This window comes from Anastrepha ludens, chromosome 6, assembly GCF_028408465.1.
Source record: "Anastrepha ludens isolate Willacy chromosome 6, idAnaLude1.1, whole genome shotgun sequence".
Classification (NCBI taxonomy): Eukaryota; Metazoa; Arthropoda; class Insecta; order Diptera; family Tephritidae; genus Anastrepha; species Anastrepha ludens.
Window position 1 is genome coordinate 56,265,148 of NC_071502.1, and position 18,064 is coordinate 56,283,211.

Here is an 18,064-nt window from a genome sequence, read left to right on the forward strand (position 1 = left end):
TGAGAGACTGATCAATGATAGTGCTTGAGAAATACTGCGGCTGGCTAGGTAGCTGGATAGGTGACTGATAGCTCGTGACTGGTGGCTGGTGACTGGCGACTAATGACTGTTGACAAATGACAAATTACATAAATTGCCACATGCAAATAACAGTTAATTTATTTCAGTTGAAAAGTAGGGAAAAATGACAATTAACTTTTAGTAAATTTTAGGCGAGGGAAGGTGTCAATTAAGAGACAGGTATGACAGTTGCGGCCGCCTCAGCTAAATGTGTTGGTGACGGACTACCACTCAGAAGTGCGTAGGTTCGAATATGCGTGCATGAAACACCAAATTGATAGAAAAAGTTGATATAATAACGGCATCCCTGCCAGGCAATGGCAAAGCTCTGAGTGTATTTCTGCCCTCCATTTGTCGAACGTACGCCACAAATATGAGGAGACACTCGGCCAAACACCCACAAATGGTGTCAGTACCAATTATATTTGTATATATAAGGTGAAGTCCAAAATAACCATGACTGGCGTTATAAAAATGTTTTTGATGGAGTCATCTTTATAATGAGTTAATGCGTTGGAAGTTACATCCCTAGCTAAGTTCCAGTGAAAATTTGGTGGCATTCGGTTCAGCGGAAGGGAAGTTATTGCGTCTAAGTGTCAGTATGTTTGTGTCATCGATAAAAAAATTAATTTCGAACAAGGAGCTAATATCAAATTTTGTTTTAAAATCGGTAAAAAATTTACCGAAACAATTGAATTGATGAAAAAAGTGTATGGCGATGATTGTCTGTCTCGTGCGGCCCGTATCAGTAATCACCGAAAACTCCATCGAAATTGTTCGTAAGTTTATCAATAATGAACCGAAATCATCGTTGAAATTCATGGAATTGGAGTTGAATATCTCCAAAACATCGATTTATCGCATTTTAACTGATCATTTGGGCTTACGAAAGGTCTGTGCGCTTTTCAATCCGCTCAAGTTAACTGAGGACTAAAAACTGCTCAGAATTCAACATTAGAAAGACCTCATTAAAGAAGCGAGAAAAGAAGAACTTCCTTTACAACTTTGTAACTGGTGATGAAAAGTGGTGTTTCCAAAATGAACCTGAAACTAAGTGATAAGAGTGATGGAGCGGAAAACAGATTGAAGCCTTCAGTGACAGTCAGGCTACATTGAAGGCCCTGGAGAACGCGAAGCAAACCTCAAAGATTGTTCAAGAATGTAAGAAGAAGCTTAATTCTGTCGCAAGACAAAACAGTCTTGTACAGGGGCCAGAGCCAATAATCGGATTCAGTCCCGCAGGAATCAAGAATTGGATCAGCGATTATGTAGGCAATCTACATAAAGAGCGATGGTCCGGTCTGGAATGCTGTAGAACTGCAAAGTGTTTTGTGACAAGTCCGACAGAAAACTGTCAAACTTTCTACTAAAACTTAGAAGGAAAGATATTCGGTTGATGGTCGGCATCATTACAGGACACAACCCATGGGGTCAGCATATGACCACCATTGAAATCATCGAGAACCCGGTATGCCTCTCATGCTTGGAGGAGGCGGATAGCACTGAGCACTTTCTCTGTGAGTGTCCTGCCTTTGCTAGAGCAAGGCTACGAGTATTGGGTTCCGATGTCATGAGAATGAGTAATATTCGTTCTCTAAAACTGGAGGATATTTACAGATTTGCCAAAAAATCTGGAAAATTCTCACAGGACTAGCTATCTCTATCTCTGTCTCTATTCTTTCATATCTCTTTCTCTGATACTTTTCTCCTTCCCTCCTTGACTATCTACCCCTTTCCAGAGCTTTAAATACAATGGGCTCTTTAGCCTGAGTGTTTTAGGAGCCACCAAATCTCCTGGTGCTCCTTGGCTCGACCTTTTCAAATTCAAGTGTGAATGTGCCGAATGGAAGGCCCCAGACGAGGCACCACCCAAAAAAACGCATTTGAAGAAGTCAAAAATCAAGTCGATGCTCATTTGTTTTTACGATTCCAAAGGAATTGTCCGCAAGGAGTTCATGCCAATGGACCAAACCGACAATTCAATTTTCTATCTTGGCGTTTTGAAGCGTTTGTTGCATCGCATTCATCGAATTCGCCCATAATACGGCGAAGCAGGACGTTGACGCTTATTGCATGATACTGCACCATTTCATCGAGCCACTTTTATGACTGATTTTTTCACCAGAAAACGCGTTTTAATGAACAATCACTCACCGCATTCGCCTGATATGGTTCCGTGTGACTTCTACCTATTCGGAAAATTGCATTTGGGCATGAAAGGAAAACGTTAGCGCGTCCGTAGAGGCCATCCAAAAGGCTTATACCGACATCCTGAAAGACATTGCAGTCAATGACCTGAAACACTCTTTCGAAAACACTATTAAAACGCACTTAAAACACTATTTTGAATAAATAAACTCGAAGTTATCAGAATAAAGCTCCTGTCATTTTTATTTTAGCTCAATCTTGTTTTTTTGGACTTTAACTTGTATATATAAAAGGTGCTTTCAAGCGCACAGCATATTAACTAATTAGTACAGAGGAAGTTTACATAATACAATTTGTAAGAATATTTTGGTTTACTCTTCTTTGTTTGGTGCGCGCAAGAAAGAAATAATTGGCTTATAAAATGTGGGCAAACACCCATAGCTTTTGCCTAGTAGTTACAACTACAAAGCTTATCAAGGTTATTTATTTATGTTTTGCTCATTTGCAAGCTAGCTTTCATTATCCCTCAATAGCTGGGCATTTTTCGTTTTTTTTTTTCTTATGTGAATGCTTTGAATAATTTCGTCAATTTGTTTTTGTGTTTTTTTTTTGTTTTTGTTTTTTTGTCCCTTGAGAAAGTCATTCGTTATTAGCCAGCCTATTTCTGAGCAAAACCATCATCATTAAACCAACCAAAATATCCTAATCCAACTACATTTTTAATAAGCGGTGATGCGGCAGTTGCTGCCGAAAATGAAGCTCTCTTTTAGCCAACATACATACATTTCTCTCGTTTTGTATGAGTGTGTGTGTTTTGCTGCTTTAGCTACAAAATTTTTCCTGCAGTTGCTTTTCCTTGCGGTTATAGCTGATTTGGGTTTATTTTTTTTGCTTGTTGTTTTTTGCTTTGCAAATTAATACTCCTCACTCGAAATTCTATTCGTTGGTAAATATAGCGTAAAATTAATCCTACCAATTAATTAGCTCAGTGTGAATAACAGAGTTCCTCAAAAGCATTGGCTAAAGGCCGACAAGGTCTGACTAACTGACCTGGGTATTTTAACTTTGCTGCACGAATATTGCCACGTCAAAATTGGATTGTTGGTTGAATTGAAGGTAACAGTTTTTAAGCCATAAGCTAATTAGAGTGGATGGCTAACACAACGATGCAAATTTACACGCAAACGCCAGAGTGAAGAAAACAGAGAAAAGTAAAAAAGTGAAACAGTGAAAAAATACGAGTAGTTATCTTCCGATATTTGTTGCCGCTCACAGAATACTACGTATTACAGGGTACGGCACTCGAAGTGTAACCGCTCGCGTAGCTGATGCACGGGCATCAGCTGTCTGTTAGTTGGTTAAATGGTAATCAAGAGTATTGTTTACAAGCGCGCGGAAGCATTTTGCCAAGAGTAAACGTGAAAAAAGAAAGTCGGTTATGGACTTCAATCGTAATAGTGTGATTGCATTATATGATATTTGACTGGAAAATTACAACCAGCGATTGTTCGTGAGCTCGAGCACCTCAAAGTAAATAAAGTTTTTGTTTAACGCACCATTTCTCAATACAATGATATTAGTAGCATTGCGAAAAGTCATGGAGGTGGTCATCAAAAGACTGCAACGTCACGTGAAATGGTTCAAAAAGCGAAGAAGCGACACCAAAGCAGCAAAAAGTCAGACTTGTGAGAGCTAAATGATGAGAAAATTTTTCAAATTGGGCAATTCGTAAACTCTCAAATCGATAGGGTTTATTTGATCGACCGCTTATACGAGAATTTGAGTCATCGATTGGCCACCAGGAGTCAGAGCCCGCCACAAGTAATGGCCGATGTAAGCGCTCTCCAATCGTTTTTTTTTTCGAGCCTTGCATCAAGGTAAATGCAAAATATTTTCGGGAAAGTATTCTGGAGGTTGATTTGAAGCCGTGGGCAGACAAACATTTCGGTGGCAGATCATGGACGCTTCAACAGGACTCTGCACCGTCTCACAAAGCTCGAGTGAACCAAGAATGGCTAAAAAACAACGTTCCGGACTTCATAACGTCCACACAATGGCTCTCAAATTCACCAGACGCGAATCCGATGAATTATGCCCTTCGGACCATTTTGGAGTACAAGGTCCGAACTGAAAGATTCGCCTGTCTTGAGGTGCTGAAAAAGCCACTGTCCGCAAGTGAGCCAAACTACCTGCAAGTCACATTCGGGCAGCTTGCGAATCGTTTCTGGACCGTCTCAAAGGCATAGTCAAGGCAAAAGATGGTCATATCGAGCAAAAGTAAATTGATTCTTAATTTTGTATTATTTTCACACATTTTTTACTTTAAATTACATAAAAGCAATTTTCCAAATTAAATTTATTGCCTTTTTAATTGGTTACACTTCGAGTGCCGGACCCTGTAGATATATGTACATATACTCGTACACTCAATGTTTGATTGTGTGCGTTGGTGCTCCTTGACAGCCACTTTCTCAATGTCAGTCCATCAACGCCTGTAACTGTAAACGTTAACATAGTTGATGTGATGGCAAGAAAATGCTGCGCATAGCAAAGGCAAAGGATAGAAAGTTACTTGAAAAATGAAGAAAATTCACTTTTGAAAAAGGTTAAATTGGAAAATTGCAGTGAAGCTAAATTTATCGATAGCTTTGTTGTTGGCTTTGCAATTTCAGTGTGAACTTTGGCTGTCAGATCGTAATTGTGTGAGTGTATAAACAAAATGTGCTTCAACTTGAAAAGCCATTCCCGTTACATAATAAAAAAAAGTGTAAGAGGATAAGCACTTTTCAAATTAAGGCCATTAAGCACTTGACTGAGCACTTGTTAGCAAATTTTCACATTTTTTCTTCGAGAATACAAATTTTTTTACAATTAACTTTCTTACTACTGCGAAAACTTTACGCAGCTCTTACTCTCTTTATCTCAAGACATTCCAACGAATTTCGAGACCAATGCGAGACCCTTTCGTTAGATTTTACAATTACTAAAATCAGTTTTCTTTTTAGTTGAATGCATCATTATTGCATTGACCAAGTTTTAAGTTCGAATATCCGTGCACGGGCCTCCGAAAAATCTCATCATGCCACGAAAAAGCTCATAATAAAAAATATCTGCCGTTCGAAGTGGCCATTTTTTGTAACTTATTTTAATTTTCAATCAAAAATCAAATGGCTATGCAATCAAGTTTAAGCATTTATGAAGTTTTTTAAGTTTCCTATTGTTTAGTTTTAAGTTTCATATTGTAATTTAATTCAGCTCCGTCAAAATAAACAAACTTATAGGTGGCAAAGTATTTTTGGAGCAAAGTTTTTTTTAAATTCCTTTACTTTGAGGCTTATATTACTGCGTTTATTTCTATTTTTTTTAATAAATGAAGATTATTGTATTAAATAAGGTATGTACTCTACTAAACGAAGTGCAACGCACAGACCATCTACAACTAAGGAGCTTTGAAATAAAGTAAAATCGGTGTGGTAATTTTGGAATGATACCTCCTGAAGAATTTGTTTACCTTTTTATATAAACACATTTGGAAAACATGGAAGCAGGTGTTCATCATCGTATGCCAAAACAAAAGTTCAAAAACCAAAACGACTTTTTAGCAGCTTACTAAAATTTAATGGGCTATGTTTCTAAAACTGATCAAAAAATTGAAAATTTTTTACAAAGTTTGTAACTTCGACTTATAAGGTTTTCGTTCTATAATAAACTATATGTTTATAAAAAAATACGAAAAATGACTCAATTATGTGACCATCAGTGTATGTATTTCAACTTATTCATTAACGGCTTCACGCAAAGTTTGGCCAACTAAAGTACTCGTATAATAGAAAAAGAGAGAAACCAAAATTGCTTTTTCAACACTTCGAAGCACTTGTCGCGCCTGAAATAATAAACATCGCCACTTTCCAAACTAGCATAAACAGCTATTTATCATAATTTTCCGAGAATCTCAAGCCACATTGAAAATTATATTGTCATGTTTGGCAGCGAAGGCAACAGCCACAATGAGCAGCCACCTTAATTAGAGTGGCCGGAATATGGCGTGTGAAATTTAATTTTTAAAGTGTCAACCGCCCACGACAAACAACAAGAAGGAATACAGCAACAACAGGATTTTCAAGTTTTTGATGAATTGCAGCAAGTGAATGGTGAAACGTTCGATGGAAATTTGCCTGGTTTGAGGGTATTATCCACAATGAAGCACCTGGTAAAAGAAAACAGCTTCAATCCATCAGCAAATAATAAAAAATGTACATTTCTGCCATAAAAAAATGTTCAAAACAATCATCTACCAAGGCAACATAAAACGGAAGTATGCTTCCTTATGGGAAAAGCCATTATAAATTTTCTTGTTTTACCTTAATCTTGGATACCTTCAATAACAAAAATAGACGACAACGATTCATTTCAATTACAACATAATTAAAAAAAAAATATTTATTCGTCCATCGTAGCCGAATTGGTTGATGCGTGACTACCATAGGAAAGGAGGTTCGAGACCATAGGTAGGTGGAAACCCCGGGCATGAAACGTCAAATGATAGAAAAAGCTCTTAACAGAAGTGAAATTTTCAAGGCAGACAAAGAAAGAGGGAGAGACTCGAGAGATAATGAGAGAGAGATAGAGAGACAAAGAATATATGTCTAAATAAATTCATAACATTTGCAGAGAATACAAATAGACGAAATTTACAAAAAACGGTGTAGGTAAACGCCGGACACAAACCGCGGCAACAATGCGCACTACTCCGAGCGTTTATCGCCCGGACAAATGCAGCGATTCCAGGACCGCAGCAACGGTACAAATAACCGCAAGGCAATACCAATAAATCCGACGGCGGAATGGATAGCACTTTATAGTACGCACAAGCACTAGCCAGGAAACGGAAATAAGCGCCAAAAAGTAGGCACCAAAAAACAAAAAACGCCAAAAAAATTGGGACCAAAAAACGCCCCAAACAGTACGCACCAAGGAAATATAACGCAAAAAAGTAGGCACCAAAAATATATTTGCTGCAAGTTTGCACCAACAAACAAGCGCCAAAGAGTAGGCAGTGTTATTTCTCACTAGAAATTAGCAACCACAAGGAAAAACTCAGGAAAAATAGCCCAAAGTGTATCTAAGATATATATAAGGTATAGCTCTCTCTCTCCTCTGCATTCTCGCTAGTCCGCCGACGCCTAAGAAGTTTAACTTCAAAAGTATATGGTAACCCTATGCACATTTCTACTGGTTCTTAAATGCCTTTCAGTTCATATACGATTATATTGAATACTTTAATTAACTTTCAACCTTAGATAGGTGGTAACCCAAAATCATAGATTTCCATTTAAGCTTTTCAAAACACCGTGTATACAAACAAATGATTTATTTTTTATTGTCATTTCTATTAATATTTTATATATGTATGCATGTAGTTGATAACTCTATTAAATTATGTGTTTCGATTAAATCTTTCTCAAACACGTCGATTTTATATTAAGTTTGTAATAGTTAATTAACTTATTTAATAAATTTTGTATATGCTTGGCAACTCTATTAAAGAATACGCTACGATTAAAGTAACTTAAAGATATTTTATTATATAATATTTGGCACAAATCTTGCACTATTTCAATAAATGTATTGTATTTACTGCTTCTCAATCTTTTAGATAGGCAGCCTCATTCAAAAATATATAGCTTTCCCCAATGCTTTCATTTAATACTTAGTTATATTGATTTACTTTAATTAACTTATTTATTTACTTCATTTGCCGTATCCAAGTAGTTGGTAATCCTACTAAAAGAAAAATTGCATACGATTTTTCTCAAATGCATCTCATTTGACAACAATCTTATACTATTTTAAGTAACCTATTTAATACTTTCAAATTGTTTAGATAGGTGAAAAACCCACTTGAAAAATATGGCCGCTCATTCCGTTTGAGATCAGTATTGATATATATTTGCTCAATTTTGTCGGAATTACAATTTTGTCTTTATCTCCGTAAATAAAAGAATACTATAATTTTAAGCGCGCAGACTTCTATCCTGACAACTTATGCGAAACTATACGATTCCAAACAGACTACAGCCGATTTTTATAAGAAGTACTTTATTGATTTATTTTTTTATTTAGGTCTATGAACCAAAATTCTTTCAGATTTTTTAATACTTTTGTACGTAGTCTTACGATAGAAGTTTAAATAATAAATAATTTTTAACATCGAAGGATTGTGTGTATGAAATTTACTAAACAAATACATTGTAATGGTTTGGGATATTAATTGAAGTCTCGCATAGATCTAGATGAGGGAGCAATGACTGCAAACTTGGTTTGAATATGAACACAAATGTATGCGGAGCTCTGCCATGGCACACCGAAAGGCGATCGCCTTTGGAAAAACGTGGTATTTTATGTCCAAAATAGTCATCCAACATGGGGCTTCTACTAAATGGTAATCAAGCATAAAAGTATTCTAAAGCTATGGCAACCGCCGAGAGGGTAGGCTTCGCTACAATATTTATAATTATTTTTGGTCTCTTAAATGCGTACAAACGACGAAGTTCCAATGAATTTTACACATTCTGTGTACCTTAAGAATTTAATAATGATTTCCGGTATCTAGACATTTAGTTTGAACTACAAGCTACAGATTTGTAAATATCGCCAAAAGTTAACCTCAAAGCTGTTTAGGTGGAAGAGTTTGAAACCACCTCTCCTAAATGAGCTACTGGAAAAAGGAAATTTCGATTTAACGAATACCATTGGATAGAATTTAATTTACGTAACTCAAACTTCACCCAAATCGCTACAGTCTTACCCTGTTTGGCTGCCTTTCCTGTTGGCTGAAGTTTACACTTGCACCTGCACAAATATGTATGATATGTGTATATTTTGAACGGCTATGCTATGAATGTTAATATTTTCATGTTCCTAAGTAATATATGCATAGAAAACTTATCCTTTCATAAATACACTCAAGTCCTCATACCCAATTGATTTGCTTTCGACTTTTCGAGGCGAATACGTGTGCATGTGTGTGAGTGTGCGCATTTCAATGTACGCCAAGTCAGCGAAATTACTTCTTCAAAATACTTTCTTCTTTTCTTGTTACTGACTATACTTTTTTCTCTACTTCCATATTTCTTTTCACCCGTAAATACCCCAATGATAGGCGTGTAAATATGTTCACTAATAATGTGTATAGGTTCAATACATGTCTGTACATCCACATGTGATAACAGGTAATGGAAACCGGAAGCCGTGCGAAGTATTTATGTTTGAGCATAATAAAGTAAATACTGTATACACATACAAGTGAAGTGAGCGCATGAAAGGTATTTTCTTATAAAGAATTTTTTTCACTGAAATGAGAAAAGTAGGTATAGCTAAATAAAGTAGGTAAAGCAAAATAAAAAAAAATAAATGGAGAGAGGTCGATAATTTTTTTATTTATTATATTTTAATAAACCAGCATATGAACTACTCAACAGCCGAAAAATTCTTGAAGTACACCCTCTTTACCAAAAAAAACCAAAAACAGCAACATTTTTACAAATCTGAATAAACAGTAGGGAAATGCCCAATTCGGTGCAAATAACCTGATATCCTTTAATATTATTATTAGTAGGACATTCACAAAGAATATGTTCTGAATTTTCAGTGTCAATTTCATAGAATCTACAGATAATGGCTTCAGAGAAACCAATTTTGTTTAAGTGATATCTAAGGCTGCAGAAGTCAGTAAAGTAACCATCTAAAAGTCGACTCTCCTGAGCGAAAATAGCTTATCACTAATTCCTCAGTGCTGAAAGAATTTCTTCTCCTTCCAGTTTCTGAGCAATTCGTTAATTTGGCGTTTTGTAAGTCCCCATAAAGGCTCAAGACCAATTAGGGGCGCCTTTTTGACGTGATAACGTCTTATAATTCGATTTAACGGGCTGCACGCACGAAAAAATGTGTCGTTACCTTGCTCATTTGTCGTTACCTTGCTCATTACTGTTACCTTGCTCATTTGTCGTTACCTTGCTTATTGTCGTTACCTTGAATGAACTGCAAGCGAAAGCGCGGAACGAACGACAAAGCAAACAAAGCAAACGAAAGGCAACGTTCGACATCTTGCTCTCTCCTATTTAAGTGAGCGTATATATGTATGTATACGTATGTATATGCGCATTTGTATATAAATTCACATACTTGTATTTGCATATGCCTTTTTCCTGTGTGCATGGTAATGAACCATTTCTCTGTTGAGAATAGGACGATGATAGGAAAAGTAGGAAATGAAAGGTGGTGTTTCGTGTGTAATGTGTCTTGAGAAAGTCAAATCGATGATGATGCCTCTAAGTGTTGTTGACTTATTAACGTCTGATGCACAATCGAAATTGAAGATATCTTTCATGAATTTGATAAATGTTTCGTCATTTTTCACGTTTGTGTAAATGTAACTTGACCTATTCCATTGCAATTCCATTTACCTCCTCCTCTATATCCATACAAAATATCTATCAAGCAAATAAAATTAAAATTTTGTTTTGAAAATTGCAACCATTCCATCAATATTTTCTTATGACGTTGTCACGTTAAACTATCGTCAGTAAACCGACTTTACAGACAACCTCTTTTTTTTAGCTAAATTATCAGCTTTTTTCGTTTTGTTTATATCCTGTATGTCCAGGAATCCAACTAATTAATACTGTGTTGTTATTTCTTAACATATTAGAAGGGCTTTCAAAGCCACCTGACTATGTGTAAGTATGTAAATCTGGGTTCTTCTCAGTTTCTACGGAGACATACCCTCTCACATATCTCGATGGCATGTGTTTCTGCCTGGAAGATTGTTGAATAAAAACCTATTGGAACCGATTTTATGAATTTAGACCCATGCATTCCCGCCCCTGTTTTATCATCTTCTAATTTCGACTCATTAGTAAACCACATCTGAGACCCAGGTTTGAAGGTGATCAAAGTATTTCTCTAGACCCTATATTCATTAAAACAAACTTGAAAGTTCCTGAAGAGAATGGGTTTTGGGTGATAATGTATCAACCATATTAAGAATAGGAGTATGCCGAAGGTCTTTTAAGATCCTCAAATGTCCTTCCCCCTTTAGTGTTCGAAGATGCCTTTTAATCATAAAGCGCACAAAAAAGCTTAATTTTCATTTAAAATAGGAAGTGGTGGTTTGAATATGAGCACACCTATCCTATGCTTTGATTAATTCTTTGAGTTCATTTGTCTCCACTCGTTGCTTAACTGTAGGCCACCATGCTAGGGAAACGTAAGAACTATGGGTGTCACAACATTAGTGAATCTCCAGTAAATCATTTAGGGGCTCCGTTCCCACGTTTTTTCAAAAAGCCTTGTACAGATAAAGAATTCTGATATCTGATGTCCTTAACCATCATACCCCTTATTTTTAGGAGACGCGGACTTAATATTGCCCGTACTGCATGGTTTAACAAATTTAAAGTTATTTTTGGATATAATTTAGTTTTTATGTACGTAATATCAGGTATTTGTTAAATGTAAAAGTATAGAAAAAGCAAATTGCTATTGTAATAGAGATTTCCATCACTCAAAATCATTTTCTTTTTTTGGTATTTATTGCAAAAGTTATTCAAACACAAAAATTGATGATTTTCCGCCATCCGCAAATCATTAGACAAAATTGCAGACCCTCAATTCATAGTTTTTCGCGACAATGAACAACTTGTTTGAGCACTCTGGTTCTTGCCGTCTGAATAGATACAAACGCTCCGGTGCGGTACCAGCTGGTGGTGGCAGGGCTTGGATTCACTTGGTGTGTCCAACTGGCACGAGGAAGAAAGCACTGGCACACTTTGTTAAACTCGGCTAAAATCGCTTAAGCAGCTAACGGAGACTAGGTTGTTAAAGATTCATTCTGAATTGCTCCGGAGAATACACATTTTGTGAAAAATATATATTTTTTCTATATCAATCAATATATTCTCTTTCTCCTTCAAAAATGTAGTCTGTTGGAATTACTATAAAGTCGGATTCAGTAAGTCAGACACTTTCGGAAAAGTGTTGTCTGGATCTTAGTTCAAAATGTTATCTTAATCTTGAATTAAGCTTACAAAGATTTAAAGAAACGCGTTAAATGCGATATATGTACAGTTGTTTGTGAAATCCCAAATTCCCTTTCAATAATCTCTACAGATGATTTCACATTATTTTTATTGAAATTATACACTTTCTGAATGTTTTCTAATAATTTGTGTCATTCGTAAATTTTCCTACGGGATAAACAATCAACACCAAATGCTTTGTGAAACATGAAAATGATGAAATCAAATAAATCAAATACAACGATCTTTCAAAAGATGATGACAGACGTTTTATTACTTACAGAAAAGTTCGTTTACTTCAACAAATAAATTTCTATTTATCTACATATATTCGATTCCTTTGCGAACTTTCGTCATTTATAGTTCAGTTTACTACAAAAGTCACAAAGTTCTTATTGACCTTAGCGTATATGTATGTATGCGTGCACATGCAATAGCAAAATTACACATTTTTGTTGTTTCAAATAACTTTTGGCTTTTACGATAACACCTAAGTACCTGCTCAAATTTCAGGAAGTATTTACCCTTCTGACTCGTTCATATCACTACGGTTATAATTAAATATGCGTATATATGAATGTACAAATATAAATATAAAAGGAAACTCATGGAAATGATAATGTACGAAATAGGGTAGAAAAGTTGAAGTAATCAGAAAAAATGTACGTATACATATAATTGGCGAAAAAATGATGCAGAGGTCATCAGCAAAAGAATTTCATGCACTTATAATATATGTTTTGTATATGTCTATGACAGTAATGTATGTGTACTAAGTTTCTTCAAGAAATCCAAAACAATACGGTTTATTTGGCAATACGATTGGCCACCACGAGGCAGCACCCACCACAGGTAATGGTTAGGGCTGCTGTAACCAATCGCTTTCATCAAGCCTGGCGTCAAGGTAAATGCAAAATAGTATCGGGAAAGTATTCTGGAGGGTGCTTTAAAGCCGTTGGAAAACAATCATTTCGGTGGCAGACCATGAACGTTTCAAGAGGACTTGGCACCGTCTCACAAAGCTCGTGTGAACCAAGAATGGCTAAAAAAGAACGTTCCGAACTTCATAACGTTCACACAATGGCACGGCAAATCCGATGGATTATTCTCTTTGGGTCATTTTGAAAAACAAGGTCCGAACTAAAAGATTCGCCTGTCTTGAGGTGCTGAAAAAAAGCTTCTGTCCGCGAATGGGCCTAAATGCCTGGAAGTCACATTCGGGCAGCTTGCGATTCGCTTCTGGACCGACTCAAGGCCGTGGTCAAAGCAAAAGGTGCTCATATCGAGCAAAAGTAAATTGATTCTTAATTTTGTAAATTGATTCACAAATTATTTACTTTAAATTGAATTAAATTTATGGCCTTTTTGATTGGTTACACTTCGTTGTATTTAAGTTACAAAGAGGATGTTGAAGAACATTGGTTTCAACAAATAAGAGCAATTAATTGCACTATTGATTTATAAGTAAAAGAAAGGCTCAGGATGGACCTACGAGTTTCCAGAGTTTATGAAGTTTATGAGTAATAGCCGTGAAGGATATGACGGCACGAGTTCACTAAAGTTTAAAGAGCAAAGCGCGATTTTAAGATAAACGTTTTTTAATACGTTCAATCCTATTAGTAGCAAAATGATTGGCTAGTTTCCACATACAAACAGCGTATCCAAGATGCAGTTTAATAAAGAGAAGAAGAATAAACAAATGAGAAAAAAAGGGAAGGTCCCAGGCGTACAGATTAGAGAATTTAGAGGCATTACAAAACCTATTGCAGAGTAGTACTTCGACACTTAATTGCTGTTATACATAGTAAATGGGAATCTGTCATCGAAAGTTACTCCACGATCCTTAATTTCGCTAACACGGTTAAGGACAAAATTTGATAAACTGGAACTTGAAGGCAAAATGTTAAAAATCTTTGAGTAAGTCATGTGAAAGCTTGACCTTATTTCTGTAATATTGAATTTATGGTGACTTATGACTCCTCAACTTAAGTATTCACAATTATTGTGCTTATAGCTCGGTTACGACGGCCGCTGTTTACCAGTCTTTAATTTCACGTAAAATATTAATTGATTGCAAATGCGAGCATATGTACACGAGTAATTCAATTTGTGTCACAACGAACAGTAGCTTTCTTTGAGTACGGCAGCATGAAATGCCACAGTCTGCTTAATTGATAGGCAATTAATATGGCACATTTTTTATATCATGCTTTTTATTATCGATATATATGAATACAAATATTAATATAAGCAAAGCAGCCGACCGCCGTAGACGACTGGGTGTACCAACCCACTACTACTATTCGAAACCTCGATCACGAAACACCAACTCATAGAAAATATTTATTCTAATAGCGGCCGCTCCTTGACAGGCAATGGCAAACGTCCGAGTGTATTTCCGTCATGAAGAAGTTCCTAATAAGAACCATCTGCCATTCGAAGGCAGCATAAAACCGTAAGTCCCTTCATTTGTGGATATCATCAAGACACCACAAGTAAAAGGAAGAACTCAGCTAAGCACAGAAAAAGGGTGTACCTGTAAGCGCCAATTAGTTATACCATTCTCAATATTCTCAATTATTCATTAAACTCATATTTTCGTTCACATTCAATTCTTCTTTGGCGATTTTGGCTGAGTTTCACAGAGCGCACCATTCGTTTCTGTGCTAAGCGGCGCCAGTTGGACACGCCAAGTGAAACCAAGTTCATAGCCATCTGATCTTTCTAACGCAGAGAAGGCCTTCCTCTTTTTTGCTACTACCAGCTGGTGCCGCATCGAATACTCGTACTTTCAAAGCTAGAGTGTTTGAATCCATACGGACGACATGACCCAGCCTAAGTAACCGCTGCATGATGTCTATGTCGTCGTTAAGCTCATACAGGTCATCGTTCCATCGCCTGCGGTATTTGTCGTCGCCAACGTACAAAGGACCAAAAATCTTACGCAGAATCTTTCTCTCAACCGCTCCAAGTGACTTTTCAATAGATATTGTCATAGGCACGCTTTTGCGCAATACGTTAGAACATCATGCCTTTGAGTCTTGTAGAGTGTTAGTTTTGTTCGTCGAGAGAGGACTTTACTACCCTTTTGTTTACTTAATCTAAAGTAGTTCTTGTTGGCAAGAGAGCTTCTCCAAACGAAGTCTTTTACAACCTCGAAATCGCAACTGTCAGTAGTGACGTGGGTACCGATACGAGAGTGCGCCGACTGTTTGTTTGATGACAGTAGGTACTTCGTTTTGTCCTCGTTCACCACCAGTCCCATTAGTTTTGCTTCTTTATCCAGTTTGGAAAAGACGGAACTAACGGTGCCGTTGTTAAGGTCGATTATGTCAGTATGTATCATCGGCATACGCCAACAATTTCACGCTCTTATAAAATATTGTGCCTGAGCGATTAAGTTCTGCGGCTCGTACGATCCTCTCCAACATCAGGTTAAAGAAGTCACACGACAGCGAGTCATTCTGTCTGCAACCTCGTTTGGTATCAAACGGCTCGGAGAGGTCCTTCCCAATTCTGACGGCGCTGCTCGTATTGAGCAACGTCATCTTGCATAGCCGTATTAGTTTTGCGGGGATACCAAATTCAGACATCGCGGCATATAGGCAACTCCTTCTCGTGCTGTCAAATGCAGCCTTGAAATCGACGAAAAGATGGTGTGTGTCGATTCTCCTTTCATGGATCTTGTCCAAGATTTGGCGTATTGTGAATATTTGGTCGATGGTGGACTCTCTAGGTCTAAAGCCACATTGATAAGGTCCAATCAATTGGTTGACGGTGGGCTTCAGCCTTTCACACAATACGCTCGCTAGAACCTTATAGGCGATATTTAGAAGATTAATGCCACGGTAATTTGGACAAATTGCAGGATCACCCTTCTTATGGATTACGCAGAGCACACTTAAATTCCAATCGGCAGTCATGCTTTTATTGGACCATGTTTTACATACTCGTAGAAGCCGATGCATGCACCTTACCAACTCCTACCGTCATGTTTGAATAGCTCAGCCGGTAGTCCGTCGACTCTCGCGGATTTGTTGTTCTATTACCACGTTATCGCCATTCTCACCTCGTCATGGTCTGTTAGTGGAACGGCAGTCACATTATCTGTGGCATGCGCAGCTGTCACTATTTAACAAGTTCGAGAAGTGTTGCTTGCATAATTTAAGTACGCCGACTTTGTTCTTACAGAAAAGCGCCGCGGCCTTTAAACCATCTGTAAGGTGCCGAACTTTCTAGTTATGTCCTTTTTGAAGACTCCTTTATAAATATGACGCATTTGCATTTTGCCAAGAATCAAAAGTTTGATTCTCTTTAAGCATTTGAAAGTTAATATGTCAAATTAAATTAAATATTGACATTGATGAATGACCATTTCCCGCGAACAACAACATAAATAAAGTATTGTTCAATAAAGTATAAATTTGTATGAAAGCCAAATAATAATGAAGTGCCAGAAAAAACCTCCAATAGTGTGAGTGGGCAATTGTTTGGAGCGAGCGGATGAGTGAAAGGCGTAAGTGAGCAGATTGACTAAGTGAGTGGAACGAGTTTGTGATGTATTATATTTCACAAATGGGTGGGAAAGCAAATGAAACAGTACGCCAACAAAGTAGTGCGCAAAGGAAGAGTAGCATTTCCTCTAGTTAATGATAATAACTCATTTGCCGCTAAATGACTTTGAATATTGCCATAGATATCCATAATGGAAGCACCGACATTGCCGAACAGCATTGGCTAAGAAAAATCTTCGTTATTCTGTGCATCCAAAGCATTTATCTCTTGGTTGATTTCAAATTTTGCGCTTTCATCACTTCATTTCACAGCAAAGTATCACTATTTTACGCTTTTGTCTGCTGGTGCGAGTATTTTTGCATTTATCTTTTAACATTTTTCTTTTCTGCTCGTTTTCTTTACTTACAGCTGATATCAAACTCCTGGCACGCAAACTTTCACACTTTGATCCGTTAACGCTGAAAGTGCCGCTAAAGGATGTCGTCTGTTATTTATCATTGCTCGAAGCAGGACGACCGGAAGATAAGCTTGAATGTAAGTAGTGTAGGAGAATTATAAAAAAGAAGAAGAAAAAATAAAAATCGAAAACAAAAGAAAAGAAAATAAAAACTCACAAATGAAGCGCAAGTCGGAGTGAGTAAAGCAATAATGAGAGGGTAAAAAGGAAAGAAATAAAATCATGAAAATGTTAAGCATTAAAATGGGTGAGAACGTGAATGAATAACGGGTAGAGGACAATTGAAGTGCGAGGCAAGCGCCAGTGGAAAATAGAAAACTTTGATGCTATAGGGAAACTCAGATTATTCATCCTGTAGAAACGATTAGTGATCCTCTGGGCCAACTGCGTTTAGTAAAAGACTATGCTTGAAAGTAAAAAGTTTGCACAGCTTGGCACCCAAGATGTATTTAAGATCTTTCGCATTCCGATAAACTAAAAACGTGGTTAATTGAAATTAGTTGATGAAAAACTCCATTTGCACATAATTTTCATAGACTTTTTTTACAGAATTGACAGATGCGAAGCCAAAATAAAGCAAAATGGGCCAAATAGTATTGCCTGCTATTTTTTTAGTAAACGTTTTCATTTAATGAATACTTTTGATTACTTTACCTTTAGAATTTGCTCTGAAATAAAAAGACAACATCATGGATTTATTAAGCACCTCAAGATGGCCGTCATTGGGTGAAAATTATACATCTTATATCACTTTTAATGATTGCTTCATTAATTTAAACTGAAAAGGCCTGCATAAAAATGTTAA

The 18,064-nt window shown here is 36.8% G+C and overlaps 1 protein-coding gene across 3 annotated transcripts in view; it reads left to right on the forward strand.

Moving 5' to 3' along the window:
• Positions 1–18,064, forward strand: part of LOC128866025 (diacylglycerol kinase 1) — a 286,822-nt gene that overhangs the window by 172,247 nt on the left and 96,511 nt on the right. For all 3 annotated transcript variants that reach the window (XM_054106489.1, XM_054106488.1, XM_054106490.1), the window contains one exon: positions 17,211–17,336. In XM_054106489.1, coding sequence (XP_053962464.1) covers positions 17,211–17,336 — 126 coding nt within the window. The remainder of the gene's footprint in view (positions 1–17,210; positions 17,337–18,064) is intronic.